Here is a 25,886-nt window from a genome sequence, read left to right as displayed (position 1 = left end):
ATACATTCTCAAACCTGTGAAATTGGCCCTAATTCAGAAAAACGAATTGTTTCTTAAATCATGATTTTACAATACAACATGTCACAGTCACAAGGAATCATATAGGTTATTTCTTAACGATTGGCTTTTTTTTTTTTTTTAAGGCGGCTAAATCCTGCTCCTTCAGAGCTTCTGTTAAATATTTTTTAAGTTGGCGAAAGATAATTTTTAGAGTGTAAACTGCGTCCTCCCAGCTTAGCCGACCTGAGGGGAGGAAGCACAACAAAAAGTCCCGTGGCATAACTGACACCTATGAATCAGTATCAGAAACTGAAAATGCTAAGAAACTCAGTTCCGAGCTGTGACCTCCACAACGGAAAAATAATAGGTTGGTTACCCGAGGCGGAATCCGGAACTGAAATTCTCACTCATTTGACTTCCCGCTGTTTATGACCGCAGAATACGGTTGCACCGGAAAAGGAGAGGTTCTCTTCCGTCGCGGGATTTCGCCATGGTAAGACGTCTGCGTCCTAGCTCCGGACTTATCTGCCTCCATCCTTTGAAGAAGGGCCTTCCATCTTGGCAAGCTTTTACTTTTCGGGTACCGCTGCTTGGCGGGTGGGAATGCTGCTGGTGCTGCTTCAGGAAACCCGATTTGGAGAGCGGAGGTCTGAGAAGAGTGCGGCTGGGGGTTCCGGGCTGGCCCTTGTGCTCGGCCTGGGCGCCGGTGGTGCTGTTGGCACGTGAGTCTTGTTAGGAATAAGCTTCCTCGGCTAACCTTACAAGTCCACCCTTGACTCCGCAGCCCAACACTGGCTTTTTACGCGGGTTAGCTTATATCCATACGTTGAAGCAGTCTCAGATTCGTTTGGAGAGCACTGTGGACGCTGTCTTTACAGACGCCAGAGAGACTCGTGAGGTTGTCAAAGGTCTGGGAGTTTTGCGGGGTTTGTTCTGGGGTCTGGCAGGAAGTAATATTTGCTCAAAACTGGGCGTGAAATAGCCTGGACTGTCCTTTCTCCTCCGATCCGGTATTACCCGTTAGCAGTTGTTACAGCTGAAGATAAAGACATTTTACTGTTAACTGAGACGAGTTTCTCTGAAAAAGTCTGGTGTCCTTTTCAGGCCCGGGGCCCCAAGAAGCACTTGAAGCGTGTTGCAGCGCCGAAGCATTGGATGCTGGATAAACTAACTGGTGTATTTGTGAGTATAACTGTCTTTGCTTTTTACTCAAAAGTGCATGCTGTGTACCTGTGGCTTGCTATTTCGTGGGAACACTGTTTGCTTATGTGAGATTTTCGTTGGTGAAGACTTGCCGCACACGGAACTTGTCCTTGCACTGTAATGAAAAGGTCCCTGAGAAAAAAGTTAGGACATCCTGTTTGGAAACAGCGGGTCGAACAGCTCTCTGACCTCAACTTTGAGCACTATTGTGGTCCATAATGTCGCTGAGAACCTGGGCTTGCCATCTTTTAGTAACTATTGAGAACCTAATACGTGCCAGGTGTTGTTATGTGGGCCCACCCTTAAGGATGTGTCCGGGTACAAAATGGTTGGACAACAAAATCTATCCCTCTTTCTTGTTGAAGCTTACATCCTGCTGGGAGGAGAGGGAAGTTACAGTATGTTCCCAGGTGCTGAAGGCTGGGGGGAGAAAAAAATAGGGCCGTGGGAAGGATGAATGGGGTTTTGAGCACTGCAGTTTTAAAGAGTGTGAAATGAAGAAGCCTCTTACAGAAGAATAGAAAGACATAAGTGAGTGAACTATTGGACATGTTTGGGGTTTTTTTTTTTTTTTTTTTTTTGAGACTGAGTCTTGGCTTGTCACCAGGCTGGAGTGCTGTGGCATGATCTTAGCTCACTGCAACCTCTGCCTCCGGGTTCAAGCGATTCTCATGCCTCAGCCTCCCCAGTAGCTGGAATCTTTTAGTCACCACGCCGATCTGAATTTTGTATTTTTAGTAGATACCAAGTTTCACCCTGTTGGCCAAGATATTCTCAATTTCCTGACCTTCTGATCCACCCGCTGGTGGCCAGTCCCACAGTGCTGGGATTATAAGCGTTAGCCATGGCGCCCCTCATATTTTCAAAAGAGCTGTTAGGCTGCTGTGTTGTGATTTATTCAAATTGTGTTATATCATGAACCCATTTCTTGAGGCTTGTGCTCTCAAGGATTAAAAATGCCAACAGCAACAACAAAACACCAGGATGTCAAGTCCTGGTGGTCTCTTTTGCTGTTTGAGCTCTCCACTTTAGAGGGCACTTCCTGAACCCAGAGCTGAGGGGATTAATGAATGTGCTAAATTCCAGATAAGAAAGGGTTCAGTGACAGTGCACTGAGTCCCCATTAATAATAAAATGTATTTAATTTGAAGTTACCCTTTGTTTCAGAGGGTGGAGTAGCTGCTGTTTACATTGAGCCCAAGATACGGTTTTAACAGTAAAGGCTACTGGGGTCCATGCAACACAGGCAAGAAATTGCGTGAGAAATGCAGGAGTCTCTTGAACTCAACCTTGAAGACCTGGCAGGATGAGGACAGTATGCCCAGAGGCAAAGGAGGCAAGCATCTGACAAGAGGCGGACTAGGCAGTTTCCACATTGGTGGTGTGGTAACAATGGGAGAGAGTGGTTGAAGCCATAAGAAAGTCTTGGGTCTTCTGAGACAGAAAGGGAGCCAGTGTGAAGAAGCAGACAGAAGCGAGGTGATTAAGATGCCAAAAGTTTTGTTGGGCAGGAATAAACATAGGGCATCTAAGAGAAAATAATGCAGCCCTGAGGGTCCACATCCACATAATAGGCACTTGGTAACTAACTTGATAGATTACGTAGCCTTTTCTTGGGACTTAGAACTCTGAACACTGAGTAGCAGAAATTTGTCTTCCTTGTCTTGGCATTTTCAGAGAGAACAAGGACTGTGTTGTCTGGGGAGCTCGATTTGCAAACTTTCCCTGTCAGTTTCTGCTTCCAAGTCTTATCTCTGCTACTGCCCCCTAGTGTCTGACCTCCCAGGATGGGCCACTGTTCCCTCTATTGTTAAGTGGATGAGCAAGGCACTTTTTTTTTTTTTTTTTTTTTTTTTTGAGAAGGAGTTTCAGTCTTGTTTCCCAGGCTGGAATGCAATGGCACAATCATGGCTCACTGCAACATCCGCCTCCTGGATTCAAGCGATTCTGCTGCCTCGGCTTCCCAAGTAGCTGAGATCACAGGCATGTACCACCAAGCCCAGCTAATTTTGTATTTTTAGTAAAGATGGGGTTTTTCCACATTGGTCAGGCTGGCTCAAACTCCTGACCTCAGGTGATCTGCTCACCTCGGCCTTTTAAAGTGCTGGGATTACGGGGGTGAGCCGCTGCACCTGGTCAAGGCACTCTTTTTAAGAAGACTTGCTGGGAACTTAGTCCTCAGTCTTCTGGGCTCCACTCTTTTCCCCATGGCATCGATGGAAGTGTGTGGTTAATGACTGAGTCCATTTTAAGAGGGATAAAGCTAAAGAGGCATCTGTAGAAGGAGCTTTAAGAACAGCCTTCATTAGAAAGGATTCCTGTGTGGCCTCAGCTTAAGAGATAATTGAGGAGTGGAGTTAAAGGCAATACAGCCCCAGAGCTTGAGACCTTTACAGGTACTGGTAGCAAATAGCCAAAGGATGGTATAACACTAAAACTGCAAAAGTATAGGTTACAGGATTTATTGGAGTGGGAATTTGATGACACTTAAGCTGGTGGCAAGCAGCCAAGAAAGGGAAGAGCACACAGTCTGTGTTAAGAGGTGGTCCAGCAATATCGGCAGGGCTTGTGTGGGACTTTGAGGCCTAGAATGGTGAGAAAGTAGTAGAATATGTCTTCGTAGGTTGTGGGTAAAGCGTAAGCTACACCTGAGATACATGGGATGTAGTATTGTATTCAAGGGAGGTTTGAAGAGGCAGTACCAGTGCTGGTGGTGCTTGGGGCAGGGCAAAATGGGGAGATGGTTGTGAGACTGGATTTGTGAAACAAAGGGGCACAAAATGAGACTTCCATAGTTGGGATTGTGACCTTCCTAACAAGACAGACCTCTCTAAATTGATGAAATAATTGCCCTCTTATATTCCTCTTCCCCAACAAGTTAAGTTCAGCTAATGCTGAACTAAGGCGAGTCATCTGCTCAATCTGGTTATGTAAGGGGCGGATCTTGAGAGATTAGTTTGCCTGCCATTGTCTTCTACAGGCACCTCGTCCATCGACAGGTCCTCACAAGCTGAGGGAATGTCTTCCCCTGATAGTCTTCCTCAGGAATAGACTCAAGTATGCATTGACTGGAGATGAGGTAAAGAAGATATGTATGCAACGCTTCATCAAAATTGATGGCAAGGTTCGAGTGGACATTACATACCCTGCTGGATTCATGGGTAAGGAAAGAGTTCTTTGTTTTGAAGAAGGAACAGGTTGAGAGAAAAACAAGGTGTGAGGCTTACATGTTGCCAACGATAAGCAAAACCCAACACTGAACTTTGATTTCTACATGAGTTACTGCTGGTCATTTCAGAAGGAGAATGAGGGATAGGGAGAGCGTGGCAAGGCACAAGTGAAAAGCTGGAAAGGGGTTGGTAATGTAATGGGATGAGATCAGCAGTGGCTGCTAGCTGGTGGTTATCGAAGTTTGGTTCCTACCCTCCCAACAGAGACTGGGAGACAGAGGAGCTGTCCTCAGGTGTTGGCTGGAAAAAACAGTAAATTCTTTTGGTTAGTCTTGAGTTTGTCAGGCAGGCACTTTGAAGGGGACTGGGCTCATCTTGAGTTTTTAGAAGCCATGTTAGTGGTTCAGATCTTCATAGCCAAGGCTGAAGCTCAGCCAAGAAGAGGGCTTAGAGGAGTCTGGCTAATGACTGGTCAAGGAGAGAGAATCTTTGTCAGTGAACAGGGTTTTGGCCCTGTCTTCTCACTTTCTCTGTTGATGACCTAACCATGCTGGATATCCAAGGATGCATTTGCACCTTGGTGGGAGAGGAGAGTGGAGAAGGGAGAGAAGGGTCACACTCGTCTAGGGAAAAAGTGTCCTGAGAAGGATGGTAGGGAAAGGCACTGAGGAATTCTGACCTAGTGGTTTGTTCTCTCTTTCTTTCCATGGCGACAGGCTCAATACTTTTTTTTTTTTTTTTCTTCGAGATGGAGTCTCTCCAGCCAGGCTGGAGTGCAGTGGCTCACCGCAGTCTCCACCTCATGGGTTCAAGCGATTCTACTGTCTCAGCCTACTGAGTAGCTAGGACTACAGGCACGCGGCACCATGGCCAGCTAATTTTTGTACTTTTGGTAGAGACAGGGTTTCACCATGCTGGCCAGGATGGTCTCAATCCCTTGACCTCGTGATCTGCCCACCTCAGCCTCCCTAAGTGCTGGGATTATAGGCTTGAGCCACTGCACCCAGCTGGTCAATACTTTTTAACACCTTTTTAGCCTGGTATTGTCCAGAAGGCTGGGATATGTTTGGTTTATGAGAGGCGTTCCAGACCAGACTTTGCAGGATCCAGCCACTGTATTAGAAAAGACAGACCTTTCTTTTCCTACTTTCCTTCCTAATTTCTTCTTTTTTTTTTTTTTTTTTGCATTTTGTATTTTGCTTTCTTTCTTAAAACCCCAAGTCCCAAGCAAGGCAGGACTCCTGATAAGGGAAGTCAGAGTCGTGGCGGGGGGTGCCAAGCCATTGACCAGGCAACCTGCAGAGCCTTGAGCCTTGTCTGCTTAAATGTGAGGACTGCTTGTTCATTTGGTTTTCTGGTGTGTGTGGGTATGCTTATGTGTGTTTTCTCCTCAGCATCCTGAGTGCATTAACCCAGAACACAGTCTCAAGCAGCCGTTGCACAATAACATAGAAAGTGGTAGAGTAGCCATATATATAGACATTTCCTTTTGTTGGATGATATTTACTGGGACAGGACCGGGGTTGGTTGGTTTCATTCAAGCACCCCCATCAAGCGCTGGGGACCCCTACGCTGCTAAAATGTTCTCACATTCAGCCTGGCACAGAGAGCTCCAGCTGTGCAGGCCAAAGAAACTGCATTAATAATGTTCCTTATACTTGTTTGTGATCAGATGTCATCAGCATTGAGAAAACAGGTGAGCATTTCCGCCTGGTCTATGATACCAAGGGCCGTTTTGCTGTTCATCGTATCACAGTGGAAGAGGCAAAGGTAAGTGAGCTTTTAAGTGAGCTTTATAATTTCCAGACAGATAGGTCTGTTGCTAAGGTTCTCAGACGGCATTTAAGCCATATTCTGGGAATAGTGCCTATCTCTGCCTGTTTGTCCGGGCATTTAAGCCATATTCTGGGAATAGTGCCTATCTCTGCCTGTTTGTCCGGTTGTTCAGTTCAGGCACGTAGGTCTACCAACACTGATACAAGGCAGTGGATTTTCCAGACGAGGCTGTTTAGAAACAGTGTACAGAGTAAGCAGTTCTCTGAGGGACAAGATGTTTCTGTATAGGAAAAGTCTGGTATTGGAACCAGGAAGGCCTGGGTAAGAATCCAGACCCTGTCATTGATTAATTATGTAACCATAGGCAACAGTATGTAGAACTTTTTTGAGCCTTCATTTTCTCTGTAAATGGTGATAATATGCTTTCTTGCCAGGTTTCTGTGACTGTTAGCAGCAGTGGTGCCTCGCACTTGCTAGACATAGAAGATTGTTGACTTCCTGAAGTCTGCCTCAACCCTTAAACTCCCCCTTCTCCAAATTTAATGGCCAAAGTCAGTACCATCGGGGAAACTTTTCAAGGAAATTCCTTTCCGTGTGGACAGCACCTGCCTTTTTTCTGTGTAGGGAACACCTCTTTGGAAACCAGGATCACCCCTCAGTCATCCATTCCTCTTTTCCCTGGATTTAAGGTCATGGGATGACTTCTTCCTTATTTCTCACATAACCCAATCACCTGTACAGTGACCAAATGCCACCTAAATATGAGACACATTCTATAGATGAATTTCAATGTTTTATCAGACATTGTTTCCACTTTGTTTAACCAGCTTGCCTTTTTCTCAGTTATTTCTTTGGGGGAAACACATTGGAGTCCCTATAGGAATTCACAAATACTTTCATATCTGGGTAGTTTCTTAATTGATCAGTTGTTTGGTTATTTTTAACTTCTTTGGTAGTGTCCCTTGATGCAGTGTCCCTTCTGTTTTTGTGGATTGTTCCCACAATGAGGTGCTTTGTTTTAGGTTGTAGGAACTAGGTCTAGTGTCCTGAAGAGTGTTCAGTTGCCCAGGGTGTTGGATCCTGTTGTGTCTAAAAGCTAGAAAGCACAGGGAAATCTCAAATCTGATGACTGGTTTCTGCTTTTGTAAGGAATTTGGATCTCAAGAGACAATGCAGATTGGTAGTCCCTGTGAATTTTTTTTTTTTTTTTGACTGAGTCTCGCTCTGTCGCCCAGACTAGAGTGCAGTGGTGCCGTCTCGGCTCGCTGCAACCTCTGCCTCCTGGGTTCATACTAATCTGCCTCGGCATCCCAAGTAGCTGGGACTACAGGCATGTGCCACCCCTCCCGGCTAATTTTTATATTTTTAGTAGACATGGGGTTTCACCATATTGGCCAGGCTGGTTTCGAACTCCTGACCTCGTAATCCACCTGCCTGGGCCTTCCAAAGTGCTGGGATTACAGGCATAAACCACTACACCCAGCTGTTGCTGTGAATTTTTAAATGGGGAGAGATGGAGTAGGAGAAGGAGATACTGGAGAGTTGTTAATACCTAGTACTAGTTCTACTACATTGGCCAGTCACCATGTGAAAAGCTTGTGTCCAGGTGAGTATCACATTGTAGCCACAGGTGCCAAATGGCTATTCTGGGTTTGGGTTAGAGTAAGGACCTTATCTTTGTGCAAGAGATAAGAGATTTGGGGAAGTTTTGGTTGAGCTTATTTGTTGGCTGGTTGTTTCTTTCGACAGCTAGAAAGGGAGCATTCCCTGTCACACCCCACCCAGCATGTCTAGAGCCACAGGTTGAAGGGCACAGTGACTTCAGAGTGGAGAATGGCGGGCTCCTTGGATTTCAGTGAATCAGGGACACACCACGGAGCCTTTTTATGCAGATTACTAGTCCACCAGGTAGCACAGGTTAGTGGAGAGACAGAACATCCAAACGGCCCTCCACCCTTGAAATTAAAACCAGAAAAGGGATATTTTATGTGTCTTGAGAAAACAGCCTGATGGATTTCAGACATAATTTTTCCCTTTAACAACTTGGTATTAGTTGAAGACCACAGAAATGGGAGTCATTAGATTTAAGGATGGGAGATGAGGTTTTTGTTTTGTTGTTGTTGTTTTGTGATTGCCGCTACAGTGGATGGGAGAAAAGGAAAGATTTTGGGTGAGCCTATGATGAGCCTGCACATGAGTAACGGGAACTGAGGCAGTGCCTGTTCCCATTGCAAGTTGGGGTAGAGGACACAAGTATCACCTGGGAGATGGCAAAGGAGACAAAGGGTTTAGTGTATGCATCCCCTGCTGTGGTAGAGGGGAAGAAGATGTGGGACAGGGTGACTGAGTATTTGGTGGTAGGGTAAGGAGATGGTAGCTGCAGATCTTGATGAAATACATGGATGCTTGAGAGAGTTGTGGAAGGACAGTACATTAATGCTTTGGGTTCAGCTTGCGTTGGAACTTGCAAGTAGATGATAGAAGGAAGTAGATGCTGACTGAAATAGAGGACTGAAACACTGCTCAGATGAGTTCCAATAGAGGCTGAATAGTTGGCACAGAATCCTTATTGACTTTGGGCAGCTTGTATTCAATGATGGATGTGCATGGGGAGAGAGAGATTTCATACTGCAGAGGGTTTATGAACAGGATCTAGGTGGTGCAGGTTCTGTTTCCTGAAAAGTAGAAAACACTGGTTAAAGAAATCAAAAAGAGGAAGTCAGAGAGTAACCAACCAGAGATGTGTTTGTGGATTATCATTCTTGAACATTGAGAAGACTGAACCTCATAAAGGTGGCAGTTATACCCAAAGTAAAAGACAGACGGCAGTAAACAGAGGTAACTTTGTTAAGAGGGAGTTTCTTTTAAGATAAGAGGCGATGTTTGCCCTTTTTTTTTTTTTTTTTAGACATTTGGAGTCTGGTGCAAAAGGAGGTGGTGGTCAAGACCATGAATGTGGAGACTAGTGCTTTTTTGGTGGGCAAGGAAAAAGACTGGCGGACAGGATAGGCAGTTGAAGTTTCAGAAAAGATGGAACCTGGGCAATTGCATTTGTTTGTTTCTAAGGGAGGCCAGGTAGGGAAGGATTTCAGACTGGTTTGTGTGGGTGTTATTCAAAGGGCAGTGGAAACTTGAAGCAAACAGTTCTTTAATCTGCAGTTCGAGAGGGACAGGGTAGAATGCTTTCAGTGGAGCCTCACATTTGACATTCATTTTGGAGAATGACCAGGGGCCTTACCTTGCAGTCCAGGTTGTATGGAAAGGGTGTTGATGGGGTAGGCATGTTGTAATAGGTGGTGATGTGATTACAAATCATTGCTCGTCAAGATTGCTGAGCAGACAGGCAGCAGAGTTGAGGTTTTCTTTTGGTAGGGTGCTGTACGACAGCTACAAATAGTCTTTTTCTCCAAATTTCTTTTAAAAACAATAAATTAAATTTAAAAAATTGAGTAGCTTTTTAGATTCAAGTAGTTTTTGGGTTACATGGATGAATTACACAGTGGTGAATTTTGAGATATTAGTGCGCCTGTCACCCTAGTAGTGTGTGACTGTATGTAACCTAATGTACAGTTATTTTTATTCCTGGCCCCCTCCCAAGTCTCTGAAGCCCATTATATCATTTGTATGCTTTTGCATACTCATAGCGTAGCTCCCACTTACAATCGAGAACCTAAGAGTTTTGATTTTTTCCACTCCTGTGTTACTTCACTTAGAATAATGGCTTCCAGCTCCATTCAAATTGCTGCAAAAGATGTTTCGTTCATTGTGGGGTGGGGTCAGAAGATGATGGGAGAGTCACATCTTTAAAATCTGAAGGCAGTCTTTTCAGTTGTGGGGCAAGGGAAAAGTGATTGGTTTTCTGCAGATGGTTGAGGCTACCCCTGTGGTACAAGGTTTACTCAGCTGGAAGTTCCCCTCATGAAATGTCCAGCCATACCCTTAGTGAAGCTCTAGTTTCCTGGCAGGATGGGCCTCTACTAAGCAAGAGGACCCCAGATCTGAATCCTGAGCTGTTTTGGCCACATGAAGGTTTGGTGCTCAGGTAATAAAGTTGTTTGAGGTGAATATGAGGAAAGCCTGCCATGGTGTTGTCTTTTGCAGGAGCACTTCTCTTAATAAAAGTGTTTAGAAGTTTTTAGCCTGTCTTAGTCCTGGTCTTAAAAGTACTGCAAACTCGGTCAGTCAGCTCTGTATAAAGGTTAGACAGAATTGTTACCTGTTAATGTACTAGCATGCTTACAGGCATTTTACTCAGTTGTGGATAGTTACTGAGTGTCATCTGTGTTTCAGTCAAGTTACCTGTGGATGCTTCAAGGACTGACATGCATCATGAAGCTTGGGTTAATGGTTCCAGAGTGAACCTCAGAGGATGGAGGGAGGCCACTTGGAACTGGCAGCACCTTTAAAGGGAGAGGCAATGCCTTTTTCAGAGGGTGTTTCATGCCTGCGTTTAAAGACAAAGGACCTTTGGGCCCAAGGTGTCAAGTTTGATGCCATGATGATGCTATTGCTGTCATGCAGAAATAGTTTGGTTAGTGAGAGGATCTGTGGAAGATACAGGAGAAGAGTATTTTTACTTGTTTTGTTTTTGCTGTCTGTCTCCTGACCGTCAGCAGTACCTGTTAACTACTGTGACTCCTTTAGCCCTGTTCTCAGAGTACACTACACAGGATGTATGTGAAAAGTGGAGGGCAGCAGGTAGGCTTTGAAGTGTGAATAGGCCTTCTGTGTGTTCACAGCTATAGAACTTGCTTGGACCTGGGTTACCTGGGATATTTGGAGCTAATGAGCCAGGGTGGAAAGGGACAGAATTAGCTTTCGCTGGAAACATTTTAGAATCCCCGAGTAGGTTCAGGATGTCACATACAAAAAATGTGCAGGACAGTTGGGTGACATGAATGCATTCAGCAGGCCATGATGCAAAGACTTGCCTCATGAAGTTGGAGGGGCAGATTTTATTCTGAATAGGGAGCAGTGATTATAATAGTGATATTGGTAATAGGGATCTCGATAACTGTGTGTAGAGCCATTTGAGAGCTAGAGCATGGCATTTCAGAGTTCTTTTCTCATGTTATCAAGGACAGGATTTCTTAAATCTAGCAGGGAGTAGAGCTGGAGAGATTGAGAATGTCCACTAGTAGCCCTAGGTTTTGTAATACTGCTTTAGTAAGTGGTCCCTGGAATTGCACTGTGAAAGATAAGGATTTCAAAGGCAGGAGAAAGGAGGAAGGGGTGCTGAAGATGGGATAGTAACTTTTAAAGGCAAATTGCAAGTTTCCCTTCTCCTAAATGGGGATGGAAGAGTGAAGTCAACAGACAGGCTCTTTTCAAGTCTGGCCTCACTGGTGGCAGAGTATAGGCTCTGGAGTAGCGTTCTCTTTCTTATGATTTGGTCCCAAGGCCTTAGGAAGTATAAGAGGAAAACATGTTTTCTCTGCCTGCTTAGTTCTCAGCAGCTCTAGGACCTTATTTACTCGAGGCTTGAACAAGCCTGGATTCTTGGCCAATGCTCTGGTGCTTGTGGACTGTAGCTTGGTAGTTTTCCACTTAGGAGTAGAAGGCAAAGAGAACAATGAGCTTTGATAATCATATTGTACCCCATCCACATGTATTCACCCGAAGCTGGCAGGTTAGTAACCCTCTGTGCCCTTAGTATGCCATTTATTGTCTGAGGTGATTCTGCTTGGCTGCTCAGTGAATCTCAAATTCAAATTAGGGATCAGGGAGCTAGGCAGTCTTCATTTCTGTGCTTAACTCCCTGGCCAAGAAAGCTGAAAATGATCTTGGGTTTGTATTTGTAGTGGTGGTAAATGTGAGCTGGTGTTGGTAAACAAACTGAACACTCACTGAAGAGAGTGCCTGGGGGGTTATGTCAACTGTGAACTTTTGAGGTAGAGAGAAGAGAGTGCACTCATTAGATTGACTGCCTAGGAGCCAGGCCTTAACATGGATAAGTGGGCTTGGATATGCCTGGCTGGTGAATTCCAGATTTACCTTAACTAATAGAGTTAATATGGCCTAAGTTCCACATGTGGAGTGTCGTCACTGTCTTGGACTGCTGGGTTATATTAAATGGCCTCACATCTCCATAGCGCCTTGAATAGTGTTGGATCAGTAGTAGCAGCAGAAATAATATTAGCTGGCGTTAACTGCTTTGCTAGGTCCTTTATGTTCCTTCATCTTATAAATGTATTACATCTAGGAGTGTGCAATTATTACTCCCATCTTGTCCTCTGAAGCTTAAGGGGACAGTATTTGAACTTGGAGACTTTTTATAGGAGTGGAGCCCAAGATCTGGCTACTTTACTTACCATGTCTCTTTCCACACCTCCTAGGCAGGTCAAAGCAATGACAGAGACAAGCTGGCAACTCTAGTCAGTCCTGAGAGCCCAAAGATGAGGGAGAGAGTGCAATATCTGTAGAGGAAATGCAGGAGCTGATTAAAAAAAAAAAAAAAAGTATTGGCTCCTGGAGTTCATTTATTGTGCCCTTATTGGAGGGTTTCTCTCATCTTTTCTTGGGGGGTTTTCTGTTACCTGGCACTCTACGTTTGTCCTTGTCATTTTCACATTTACCCAAAACTTGCCCTGAGAAGCTTTTTCTCCCAGCAAAGCTAAAAGAAAACCCATTTTGTTACTTCTGAGCAGTGACACTCTGTGGGGAGCCCATGGTACATAGGATGGGCAGTAACAACCACAAATGGGTTATGTTCATTTGAGATTACGAAGTATACCATTTGAAGCCCCTGAAAATTGTTTCTGGAACATAATGGGGCTTGGCTAACTGTTGGGATGATACACGTACTTAGTATGAGACATTTTGAACAGCTTCTGCTGTTAGATGTCATTTGAACAGTAGCAGAGCTCAAGGAGCTAAGGCAAGTAGATAATGGGATGTGACCCTTAAAAATCAGGTGAGGAAGAGCAGCATTGTGTATGGAAGGTATCTAGCTGGCTGGAAAAGCTGTTTTTACCTAACCTGGTCATCACAGCGTCATGTTTTTAGCAGTGGTAGAGTTAAGTTTGTTGCTAGGGCACCATGTAGCCGCCTTTCCAGAGTTGCAAGACGAGAGTTCTCTCGGGAAAAACATCCCTGAGGAGAAAGTGATAGACCAGTCGGTTGAGTCTGTGTTACCACTCAGATGTACAGGCAACAAGCTTTTAGCCTGTGATAAAGGACTGGAAGTTAGTTCAGCTGAGTACTCCTTCAGGAGCCACCAGAGGGTTCTGAAACAGATTCCCCCTTGGCGAGGTTTCCCAGATGTCTTAATTACTAAATCAGTATGGCAGACCATCAGCTCTGTGACTGGTTAATAAAGTTTTTCCAAGAGCACTCCCTCTGACTAAGGAAATGTTGAAAATTGGTGGGATTAATAATGACTGGGTGACTGCTTTGGGCTCAGTTTGTGTTTACATGCTAAATTGGTTTTCCTTATGTGTATAGTACAAGTTGTGCAAAGTGAGGAAGATTACTGTGGGGACAAAGGGAATTCCACACCTGGTGACTCATGATGCTCGAACCATTCGCTACCCAGATCCTCTCATCAAGGTGAACGATACTGTGCAGATTGATTTAGGGACTGGGAAGATAACCAGCTTTATCAAATTTGACACAGGTAAGTTTTTTTTTGTTGTTGTTTTTTTCCCTTGTCTTGTTGGCCACCTCCCTTGCCTTTTCTTTTTCTATCTTTTCTTTCTATTTTATTCTGTTTTATCTGTATTACCATCTTGACTGGAGAGAACACATTTGGCTCTCCCTAAGAGAGAGTATGTTGCCTCATGGTCTCTTGGATTTGCAGTGGGTTCTTGATGCTGAATAGTGGTGTGACGTCCCTTTGGGCTATATCCAACAGCCTGGCCTTTTTCAAGAATGTAAACCATAGCTGTGTAAACTCGGTGTCCATTTGGTTTGTCATGAGAGGGGAACTTTGTTTTAAATGTGTAAATTTTATGTGTATTCCTTGAGTTGAAGGGCTGAAGTTGTCCAGATAACCTCAAACTAGTGATGAGGAAAAGATGTGTCTGCAGATTTGTTTCTCCTCCCTATACCCCAGGCTCTGACTCCTGACAGCTTTACACCCAAGTGCTTGCTAGCATCTGATATGCTAATGAAGTGAAATATTTTGCCCAGTGTGTTTAACAGAAATTTCTAGGAATGCAGAAACACTGAAAAAATAGGATAGGCACAACAAACAATGACAACTCCTTTTTCTGCCTATCTTTGATGACTTTGCACTTCGTTCTGTTGCTTAAGTGCACCCCCACAATCCCCACTTGGACCCTGATTTAAGACCCAGCCAAAGTCGTCAGTTGCCTTGTTGTTTAAAGACCCCAAGCTGGCTCTCTTGAATTCAGTACTCCACACGCTGAAGCTGTCTGATTGTTGTCTGACCTCTATGACCTTGTGCCTGTGCTGCCTGAACTCTTGGTATTTACTGTTGAGCTGGAAATGTTAGGCAAGAAGTTTGGCTGTGAAAGTTGAGAGGCCTTCCCATTAGGGGAAAACATTGAAAGAGGGGATATTAAACTGAATGTTTCATGCTTATGATGTGTAAACCTGTTGATTTCACTGTGACCACAAAAGAGATAACTAGACATCATGCATCTCCCAGTAGTGGCAGTGCACAGTACCATTCAGGAAGTATTCTTGTCAAAGAATCAATACAAACTTGGATAAAGGGAGAAAAGAAAGCATGTATATATTGGAAGAAGCTTAAGACATCTAGCAGTCATCTGCAGAGTGACTTAGCTTTTTGAGAGGCTTGCCAAAATACTTCAAGTTCAAATGATTTGATACTGGCCATTTGTTTCTAAGTGATCCAATGCAGGACTACATGGGTAAAGATGAATCAGTGCTGGCCATGAGTTTTAAAATGTTTTGAAACTGGAGAGTGGATAGGTAGGAGCGTATTATGCTTGTCTGTCAACTTTTGCATACCTTTGAGAATAATTTTTAAAATGGACATGGACTTCCTATCTCCAATTAAATGGAATATTTGCCATTTGTTTATTAAATGAATTTCCCTGTTAAAATTCAACAGATTTTTCTCCCCCACCTAACTCTATTTGAAATATATAGATCTTTGTTTTACATGAAATGCTTGGTTTGCTTATTTGTTTATTACTTGCTTATTAAGTTTAATCCTGGGAGTTTACATAAAATAATTTCACAGAGCCAATATTCCTGGTAAGAAGAAACCAACTGAATAAGGGCAAAGGTTTCTTTGTAGTTCTTGGTTTGTTTGGTTTAAAATGCCTAAGTAATTTTTAATTATGTTTTTAAAAAAAGATACATCATGAATTACCATCTTAATTATTTTTAACTGTATGGTTCATTAGTGTTAACTATATTTACATTGTTGTGTGGCAGATCTCCAGAATGCCTACATCTTGTAAAACTGAAACTCTGCCCATTAAACAACTCTGCCACTTCCTCCTCCCCATAGCCCCCAACAACCACCATCCCACTCTTTGCTTCTGTGAATTTGACTCCTTTGGGTTTGTCTTAATAAGTGGAAATCATAGTGATTGTCTTTGTTTGACTAGTTTACTTTGCAGTGTCCTCAAGGTTCATCATCCATGTTCTGGCATGTGACAGTATTTCCTTCCTCTTTCTGAGGCAGAATAATACTAAATTGTGTGTACACCACATTTTGTTTATCTGTTCTTCTGGATGGGCATTTCGGTTGCCACCACCTCTTGACTATTGTGAGTAATGTTGCTGCGGACACAGCTGTGCAGATAACTCTCCCAGATCCTGTTGGATGTTTTTATGTATATACTCAGAAGTGGGATTGCTGGATCATATGTGATAATTTTACAATTTTTGAGTAATTTTTGTGCTGCTTTTCATAGCAGCCCCACTGTTTTACATTCTCCCCAACAGTGCAGAAGAGTTTCAGTTTCTCCACATTCCTGCCCACACTTTGCTGTTGTTTGCTTTTTATATTTTTTTCTTTTTTCTTTCTTGACAACCCTGATAGGCATGAGGTCATATCTCTTTAGTTTTTGTTGTTGTTCTTTTAAATTTGGGTTTCTGTGATAAGTAGAGATACTGAGCATCTTTTTGTGTGCTTGTATGTCTTTAGAGAAAGGTCTCATTCGAGCCCTTTGCCCAATATTTAGTCAGGTTGTTTCTTGGTATTATTGCATTATAGGAGTTCTTTAGATATTATCAGATGTAAGATTTGCGGATATTTTCTCCCATTCGTTTGGTTGCCTTTTCACCCTTACTGATTGTTTCGTTTGATTGGCAGGCAATTTTGAATTTGTGTATTTTTGCTTTTGGTGTCATATCCAAGAAATCATGTCCCTAATATCATGAAGCTTGTGGTCCTCTGTTTTTGGCTGTGGAGGTTTATAGTTTGAGGCCTTACGTTGAATCCATTTAGAATTGATTTTTTGTATGGTGTAAGGTAAAGTCTTCCCCATGTTGTTCTTTTACATGGGGACCTAGTTTCACCAACACCATTTGTTGAAGCAACTGTCCTTTCTCCATTGAGAGTTCTGGGCACCCTTGTTGAAGATCATTTGGCCATATACCCTTAGGTTTATTTCTGGGCTCTATTTTCTTCCTTTTGTTGTTTGTCTTTTATGCTAATAAAAGACTGTTGGATTGCTGTCATTTTCATTTTGTATTGTGTGTCAAATCAGAATGTGTGAGTTACCTAACTTTGTGCCTGCCTGCCTGCCTGCCTTCTCACTCTGTCATCCAGGCTGGAGTGCAGTTGTTCGATCACTACTTACTGCAGCCTCAACTTCCCTAGGCTTAGATAATTCTCCTGCCTCAGTGTCCTGAGTAGCTAGGACCACAGGCACATGCCCCGCCACACCTGGCTAATTTTTGTATTGTTGTCATAGAAATGGGGTTTTGCCATGTTGTTTACATTGGTCTTGAACTCCTGGGCTCAGGTGATCAGCCTGCTTCTGTCTCCCAAAGTGCTGGGATTACAGGCGGGAGTTACCACACCCAGCGTAGGTTTTGTCCCTTTTGTTAATCTTTTTTTTTTTTTAAATCAACTCTTAGCTTTTTTTCTGTTTTTTTTTTTTTTTTTTTTTTTCTCTTATGTCTGCTCCAATCTTTATTTAATTTCCTTCCTTCTGCTAACCTTGGGTTTTTCTATTCTTTTTCTAGTTTCCTGTGATCTAGTTAGGTTTTGATTTGAGGTCTTCTTTTGTAACATAAGCATTTTTGAGCTGCCTTGTCTTATGTGACAGTTTTTGACTTACAGTCTATTTTGTCTGACCAAGTTTGGTCAGCCCCTGCCCTCTTTTGGTTACCATTTGCCTGGAACATCAGCTTTAGTCCTACACTTTTAGCCTATGTGTGTCATTAAATCTAAAACTGGTCTTTTGTTAGTAGCATATAATTGTACCTTGGTTGGTTGGTTGGTTTTATTCATTTAGCTAGTCTTTGTCCTTAGATTGGGGTGGGGAGTTAATTTATTTATAGTCAATAATTACTGTTAAGGAAGGCATTAGTGTAGCTCTGTTGCTAACTATTTTCTGTTATGTTCTGTAGATATTTTGTCCCTTTTTTTTCTCCCTTATTACCTGCCTTTTGTGTTTTAAAGAATACTTTGAATCCTTTCTCATTTTATTGTATCTGTCCTTCCTTGGTTATTTTCTTCCTGGTTACCAAGGGAATTACATAAATTATCTTAAATTGAAAACAATCTGTTTTCAGCTGTTAATTCCATCTCCATACCTCCTCAGACCAACTTTGTTATTGATGCCACATGTTAATCTTTTTCTATTGTGTACCCATTTACATTGGTTTATGGTGGTTCTTATGCTTTCATGTTTTAAATTTTATACCAGACTTAAAAGTGATTTGTAAACCATTATGATTTTCTATTTTTCTGTATATTTACCTTTACCAGAGATCTTTATATTTTCATATGGTTTTGTGTCTAATGTCTTTTTCTTGGACACTTGAAGGATTCTCTTCAGCATTTCTTATAGGGCAAGCCTAGTGCCTTTTGTTTATCTGGGAAGGTCTTATTTTCTTCAATTTTGAAGGACAGCTTTGCTGGAAATGGTATTCTTGTGAGGACTGAACTCTGATTTTAATCTTGCCTAAATTCCTATCTAAGGGGTCTTGGGAATCATGCCCTACAAATGGGCATGACTTATCATCAGATGGGTTTTATTTTAACCCTACATATCATGACTTACTTTCCAACCTGACACTGGCATAACATTTCGAGACAATGAAGAAAATTAAAATATTTTACCTCAAAGCATGTTTCTTTGCCATATTTTGAAATGGCCCTGCAAAGCTGTTCCTTGTGAGGGGGAAATCTGTATCTGTAAAGAGTCTCTCTTCACGTAGCTAGATCTTTTTTTTCTAAATCTTTTCAATCTTAAAGAGATTAACTAAAATTTGAATCGGAAACATTTGTCATCTCTTGTCTCTGAGGGCAGCCATTATAAGACTTCCTCAACTTTGATCTCCACCATCTTTTATCTTAACTAAAACATTCCCTGTCTGTCAATCCCAGGTCTTTAGGCAAACTCAACTTAGGGAAACCAGTTGCCAACCAGAAAATGCTGAAATTCACCAATAGCCTGGACCACCCCACCCCACTTTGAGTTGTCCGCCCTTTCTGGACCAAACCAATGTGTTTCTTAAATGTATTTGATGTCTCATGCCCTTCTAAAATGTATAAAACCAAGCTGTGTCCTGACCACTTTGGGCACGTGTTCTCAGGACCTCCTAAGAGCTGTGTCATGGACCATGGTCGCTCGTATTTGGCTCAGAATAAATCTCTTCAAATATTTTACAGAGTTAGACTCTTTTCATTGACACTTGAAGTATGTCATCCCTCTATCTTCTGGATGGCAGAGTTATCAGAGATTATCAGAAAAGTGCTTATCTAGCAGGAGCTTCCTTGTACATGATTCTTTCCCAGATTCTTTCTCTGTGATGTGACAGTTTGATTATATTGTCTCTTGATGTGTGTCTCTTTGGGCTTATTCTAGTTGGAGTTCAGCTTCTTGAATTTGTATGTCCATCTTCTTTCTCCCAACTGGGGAGTTTGGGCCTTGTTTTTTTTTTTTTTTTTTTTTTTTTTGAGATGGAGTCTTGTTCTATCGCCCAGGCTGGAGTGCAGTGGCTCCTTCTGGGTTCACGCCATTCTCCTGCCTCAGCCTCCCTAGTAGCTGGGACTACAGGTGCCCACCACTGCGCTCTGCGAATTTTTTGTATTTTTAGTAGAGATGGGGTTTCACCATGTTAGCCAGGATGGTCTCGATCTCCTGACCTCGTAATCCACCTGCCTTGGCCTCCCAAAGTGCTGGGATTACAGATGTGAGCCACCGCGCCCGGGCCATTATTATTTTTCTAGAAGGCCTTCTGCCCCTCCCCCTCTTTCTCCCAAATTCCCTTGTCATATTCTCTGTTTTTGTCTCTTCTCCTTCTAGGACTCTTGTAATTTGTGTATTGTCTTTTAATTTGTGTATTGTTCCTCTTGATGTTGTCTCATACTCCCTTCCTTAGGCTCACCTTTCTTTGTTATTTTTTTTCTTTTTGCTCCTCTGACTTGTTAATTTCAATGGCCTGTCTTCAAGTTTGCAAATTCTTCCTGAACCTGTGAATTTTTCAATTCAGTTTAAAGGTATTCGGCTCCAGTTTGATTATTTGTTGTGGGGTTCCTTTACTTTGTTGATAACTCTCATGTTTATGCGTTGTTTTTCTGATTTTGTTTATCTGTGTTCCCTTAGTTTGATGTGCATCTTTAAGATGGTTAGTTTGAATTCTTTTTCAGGTAACTCATAGATCATCATTTGTTTAGGCTTATTTTTCTAGAGAAAAACGGCCACCTCTCCCAATCTCTACCAGGTATCTTCATACAGGGATGATGACTTTCACCAGTCAGCCAGGCCAGAGGTTCTGGGGATCTCTCAACTCGGGACTTGGGTGTGCACTTTCCTGGTTGTGCTTCTGTGAAGCCCCTAATCTCTTTCATTCCCTGATGCCTGTCTGTGTAGTACGGCCTCTCTGGTGCTGTAACAACTGTCCCGTCCCCCCAGCACCTGCAGATCTTTGTTTTTTTTGTTTGTTTGTTGTTTTTGAGGCACAGTCTTGCTGTGTCACCTAGCCTGGAGTGTAGTGGCATAATCTCAACTGCAACCTCCGCTTCCTGGGTTCAATCATTCTCCTGCCTCAGACTCCGAAGTAGGTGGTATTCCAGGCACGCACCACCATGCCTACCTAATTTTTTGTATTTTTAGTTAGAGACAGAGTTTCACCATATTGACCAGGCTGGTCTTTAACCTCTGGCCTCAAGTGATCAGTCCACCACAGCCTCCCAAAGTGCTAGGATTACAGGCCCGAGCCACCGCACCCCACCTGCATGTCTTGTCTTCTTTCTCTGAGTCCCTCAGCCTGGGTGTCCAAACTACCTTCCTTGTCAGTATTGACTCAGGTAAGAGAAAGCAGTTTGTCAGGCAGCTTTTGACCCCTTGAAAAGCCAGAATGTCGCATGAATGGTTCACATTTCTCTTTCCTTCCTGTGGGAGATGCCAGGATTTTGGATTTTTTTTTTTTTTTTTCCCAAATGTGTTACGCGGTGCTGGAGAAGTGGAACATGTTGTGCAGGTGAAATGCCACAAATGTTTCTATTGGTCTAGTGCTGCTTTTCTTGGCTTTGCACTGGCCTGGGGTGCTGCAGCCTCTTATCTGATTGGTGGAGTGTTCACCAATGCAGTTTGGTTGTATATGTTGTTGTGAAATCTGTGTGTCCAGTCGGAGGGAGAGCCTGGGGCCTCCTCTTGTGCCATTTTGCAGATGTCTGCTGTGTTATTTATTTTTTTGACATTTTAGTTTTTATTTGTTTCCTTGGTGGTTTTGAAATAAAGCCACATCTGGTTCTGTTAATTTTAAGTGGTTGTGCTCGTGATTACAGTGTGCATATTGAAATCACCCAAGCTCAGGATTAACCACCTTCTTTATCCTCCTCTGGGGCAGTAGCAGAATGTGGGTGGGAATATGCTATCTGTTTCTCTCCTTACCTTTCTTGAGATTTTTGACAGGTTTCATGCATCTGGGTTGGCATCATTCTAGAAAATTATGTTTTCACATACTGCTTTGTCCCTAACCTTCCTCTCACCTTGGTTTTTGGGACTTGCATTTAACTTGTATTAGAGCTTCTCACAGTAGACCCAGTCACCCGGTCTTCTCTGTTTTTCATCCTTTGTCTTTCCATGGTGCATCATGAACATATCTTCCCAGCACCTTCTGTTTTTCTGATTCTTTCTTCAACCAATTGTAGGCATGTTTCTTTAAACCCATTCCTTTCCATTCTTAATTTTGTTCACTAAATTTTCATTATTTGATTTTCAAATCCACTAGGTCACTCTACAAAGGTGGGCTTCTTGTGATTTACGTTAGTTTTGTTCTGTTTTGTTTTGCTTTTGTCCTTGTAGACTCTTTCAAGGCAGTTCCAAGTTCTGCATTTGGTTTGATGCTGTGTTGATGATGGTGGTTCTTTATCATGGTATCTTAGTTCCTTCCGTGCTAGACACTATATGTAAAGTATTGTTAGTAAGAACAATATGAGGTCAATTTTTTTTTTTTTTTTTTTTTGAGACAGAGTCTCGCTCTGTTTGGAGTGCAGTGACCCAGCCTTGGCACACTACAACCTCTGCCTCTCGGGTTCAAGCGATTCTCCTGCCTCAGCCTTCCGAGAGGCTGAGGTGCCCACCACCACACTGGGCTAATTTTTGTATTTGTGGTAGAGATGGGGTTTCACCATGTTGGCCAAGCTTGTCTTGAACTCCTCTCCTCAGGTGAACCGCCCGCCTCAACTCCCCAGAGTGTTGGGATTACAAACATGAGCATGTGCGCCTGGCTAAATCCTGTATTTTGTTAGTAGGAAGACAGGGTTGTTTTTGGGCTCATGTGTTTGTGAGGGTCCTGCCTTTGGGGTCCATCTAATGGTGGGAAGGGTCTCCTGTTACAGCCTTCACTCAGAGACTGAACCTGGGGCTTTGATTTCTATTCCACTGTCCTTGTGAGGCCATCAGAAAGAAAGCAGAGTCTCACAACAAAAGTCAACATTAGTTTCCACTCAGTCTGTTTTTCTGAGGGTTGTCTGATAGACATAAAGAATATATCTGACATATTCAAGAATTACAGTTATTCTTGTGAAGGGTCTTAGCTTTCAACCTACATTTACTAGTGTGCCCTAGTGGGAACTTTTGTAAATGTCAGGGGCTTTTTATTGGAACTTAACACACCTTGAAAGAATGAGTGTTCTCATCAATTTATACCCTTTCTTCACTTTTAGAAGCAGTGACAAACAAGTGAAGGGAAGGAACTATTAACAGTTTGAATCTTACCGTGATTAACTTAGTTCTATTTTTTCCCTATGCATACTAAGTCCATAGTGTTCCCACCTAAGGACTCTGGAAAATGAACTAAAAAACCTTTGTGGACCTTATTATTGACATAAGCAGCGTGAGGCATTTCTGCTGCTCTTTCCCAAGTACTGATTTTCTTTTACAGGAGTCTCTGCAATTGGGTCTTTTCTATGAGGAACAAAACACCAAGCTTTCACTGGCATTTCATCTCACCTCTTTTTTGGGTGTCATCTTCTGCTTATCACCTAGAACAAACATGCATTTTGTTACTGAGCAGGCGTTTTTATCCAGATCTTCCTAAACTGCACTAAAGCATAGTGTACAAAAGTTTTTTGTAACTGAGGGTGTTTGGTGCTGCTCGTTTGCTGTCTTCTCAGGGGTTGCCACAAGGACCCCAAAGAACTGGCCAAGTACACTGACCTAAGAAACAAAATCTTTGGCTGTTTATGTGATTTTTCTTATATTTCAGATAGGGGTCTGTGGGTACTTTCTTGTGACTTACCTGAACATTATTGGGTATCCATACCATCTGGAATAAATGCAATACCAGCACTTACACAAAATTACTTTCAAATCACTTCTCTGACTCTCAGTACATTTGTTAATGCTGAGGTAAAACCGTTGGTCCTTTTAATTCCTGTGGCTTCTCACCATGCCAAACACATATTTCCCGCTGGCCCTGGATTTCTTTTAAAAATCTGCATTTTGGATCAACAAATGTCTGTGGTAGGGATGGTCAAACTGCAGAAATCTCTTTGTTCATTGGAAATCTCTTTGTTCATTGTCAAATCGAAGAATTTTTACTCTGAACATAATTTTAATTTTCTTTTATCCCAGAGGCTTATCTTTAAGACCCTCAGGTTGAGTTGGTTTCTTCTTTTTCCCGTTAGTTTTTGAGAGCTCAATAAGTGTTTATGCTCTTGATTTATGTTTTTCCCCTTGATTTATAGGTTATAATTTCAAATTTATCCCGGAGTCTTTTAGGCTAGGTTACTAGTTTGTGTTTTGTTTTGTTGGCATTAAGACAGGGCTGCATTCTCTGGCTTTGGTGTGTCTTCATTTTAAAAAAGAGGACATGTCCTTGGTTTTTTTTCCTTTTTTTTAAATGTGTCTTCACATAAAAAAGTGGACTTATGGCTGAGTCTTTATTAGCAGTGGTTTGAGGAAACTTTCTCTTAAAACATGCTTATTCTGTGATAAAACTTCCTTGACATGGTGGCCTGTGCCCTATATAGGATGCTTATATTAGGTGGTTATGTCCCACAAAAATAAGTCCAGATATCTGAAATGAACGTATTCTTCCAGGAGCCCTGTGACAGCCCTCAGAACATTGGAAGTTTCCCCCTCTAGAGATTGGATTAGCTAGCAGTCCAGTTAAAGGCCTTTCATTATTGTCTAGTGTCTTTCTGATTAGCCTGAATTTCTCTAGTTCTGCCTCCCTCTCAGTCAATCATTCTTCTTTCTTCCCACCCAGTACTCTTCCATGCCATCTTTGTCCCCCCCAAAAATGATTATTTATTCAACCTTTGAAGAATTATTGTTGGACAAACAGTGCAGGGAAAGCTTGTCATTGGAAAAATCCTTAGGGGCTTGCCTTAAAACGCTGACTGCAGTCTACTTCACAGAAAGCATGTTCATAGTGACAAGAGTTCTTGACATTACAATTTTGTAATGATGCTCCATTTTTTGGTCCCGGTGAGCCTGTCTGTGTTAAATTGGTTTTAAAGGACAGCAGGCCTGTATCTGGTTTTAAAATGACTCCTCTCCTGTTTATTTTCCTTTCTCTCTAGGCAATGTATGTATGGTGATTGGTGGAGCTAACCTCGGTCGTGTTGGTGTGGTCACAAACAGGGAAAGACATCCTGGTTCTTGCGATGTGGTACATGTGAAGGATGCCAACGGCAACAGCTTTGCCACAAGGATTTCCAACATTTTTGTCATTGGCAATGTAAGACTTGCACTCTCTTTACTACTTTCTAAGAAGACTCACCCTAAAAAACGTAAAGACCTGCATCCACTGTTGGTGTTTGTCTGTTCTTGTGTTTTTCCTGTGTTAGGGTGCACAGAGTGCAGCAAGCTCTGTATTTAGCCTCTGACCAGAAAGAATATTAGATCTAGAGCCTTGCGCCTGCCTCTCATGGAGGTCTGTGTGAGGTGCCAGCACTGTCACACAACAAATTAAGTTAAACTCAGCCTTGCAACTTCTGCAGGGCTATACCACTGGTATGTGCTGGATTAAGGTCACTGTCTGCCATCTCCTCTGAGACTACATTATATGCCTCATCAATGAACATGTATTTGATGATGAAGATTGATGTAAGGGACTATGAGTGAGTTGCTAATCTGAGAATAAGAGCATTTACAAGCCACATACCGCTTGTTAGTTTCCTTTACTCATTCAGAATGACCTTGCTCTGAGACCTTTTGAGACCTTTTCAGTGAAGGAGCACCTCTGGAGTCACACAGTATCCTCACATGAGAGTCTGTTACCCTGTTACTTAAGGACGGGCAAGCTTTTCATCAAGCAATTCAGCCTTGGGAGTGGTATCTTAACACTTGTACCCTGGCAGCTATTTGGTACGGAGAGATGATATGGTACAGAGGGGAAGCCTGCTGTTGCCTCTTTGGCTGTGTCACTTGGCAGCTCTATAGTTGGGCCATTTCTCTTCTCAGTGCTGAATTATGACACCTCATTCTGTACCTTTGAAAACAGGTGTATCATATCATCTGGTGTTTCTGAAGGAACTGAAGGAGTGAGTAGATACCTGTGAAAGCTCTGTAAAGCTTATGACAGGGAGCTGACAGTTCTCCACTTCAAAATAATGAGAAGCTGAGGTTAATGGCTTTTTTTTTTTTTTCTCAGCACTGAGTGCCTTATGGAAAAAGATGTTCATGAAAAGCTTCTTGACTGATTGCTTCACACAAAATAGAAGCAGGAAGACCTGTATTCAGCAGCTCAGCAGTGGGGAGTGGGAGGAACAGTGAGAGACAGACAACCTCTCAGGAAACATGTATAAGGAAATTTTTATTTTGTTGGGAATTTTGTTTGGTTGCGTTCTGTTAGCTGCCCCTTAATGTAAAGGAAGGTACAAGACATGTGTGTTTTGGTGGAGTGTTGTTTTTTTCCCGTCTTTCCCTCCAGCTTTCTTTCGTCTCCTCCCTTTTCATCCCTTTCTTTATGTACTTATTTTATCTGCTTCTCAATTACAGGGTAATAAACCTTGGATTTCCCTGCCCAGGGGAAAGGGCATCCGACTTACTATTGCTGAAGAGAGAGACAAGAGGCTGGCTGCCAAACAGAGCAGTGGCTAAATTACAGTAGTGGCTTCTTTTTTTTCTTTGCACAAATAAACAATGAATTCTTGTTTCCTAA

The 25,886-nt window shown here is 42.6% G+C and overlaps 1 protein-coding gene across 5 annotated transcripts; it reads left to right on the top strand.

Annotated features, from left to right (window-relative positions):
* The first annotated feature begins 273 nt into the window (after positions 1-273).
* On the top strand, positions 274-25,886 carry RPS4Y2 (ribosomal protein S4 Y-linked 2). 5 transcript variants are annotated; one of them, XM_009439907.4, is made up of 7 exons: positions 274-493; positions 1,105-1,182; positions 4,184-4,364; positions 6,046-6,143; positions 13,593-13,764; positions 24,304-24,461; positions 25,377-25,886. In XM_009439907.4, the coding sequence occupies exons 1-7, from the start codon at positions 491-493 to the stop codon at positions 25,380-25,382; spliced, it is 696 nt and encodes a 231-aa protein (XP_009438182.1). In that variant the 5' UTR covers positions 274-490; the 3' UTR covers positions 25,383-25,886. The 5 variants fall into 5 exon arrangements, with proteins under 5 accessions (XP_009438182.1, NP_001009024.1, XP_063661071.1 ...); NM_001009024.2 differs by having other exon boundaries at positions 364-493; positions 25,724-25,850; XM_063805001.1 differs by having other exon boundaries at positions 464-722; positions 25,724-25,886.

The sequence above is a fragment of the Pan troglodytes genome, chromosome Y, assembly GCF_028858775.2.
Source record: "Pan troglodytes isolate AG18354 chromosome Y, NHGRI_mPanTro3-v2.0_pri, whole genome shotgun sequence".
NCBI lineage: Eukaryota > Metazoa > Chordata > Mammalia > Primates > Hominidae > Pan > Pan troglodytes.
The sequence above is the reverse complement of the archived record's forward strand: the minus strand, read 5'-3'. Positions and strand labels throughout refer to the sequence as shown.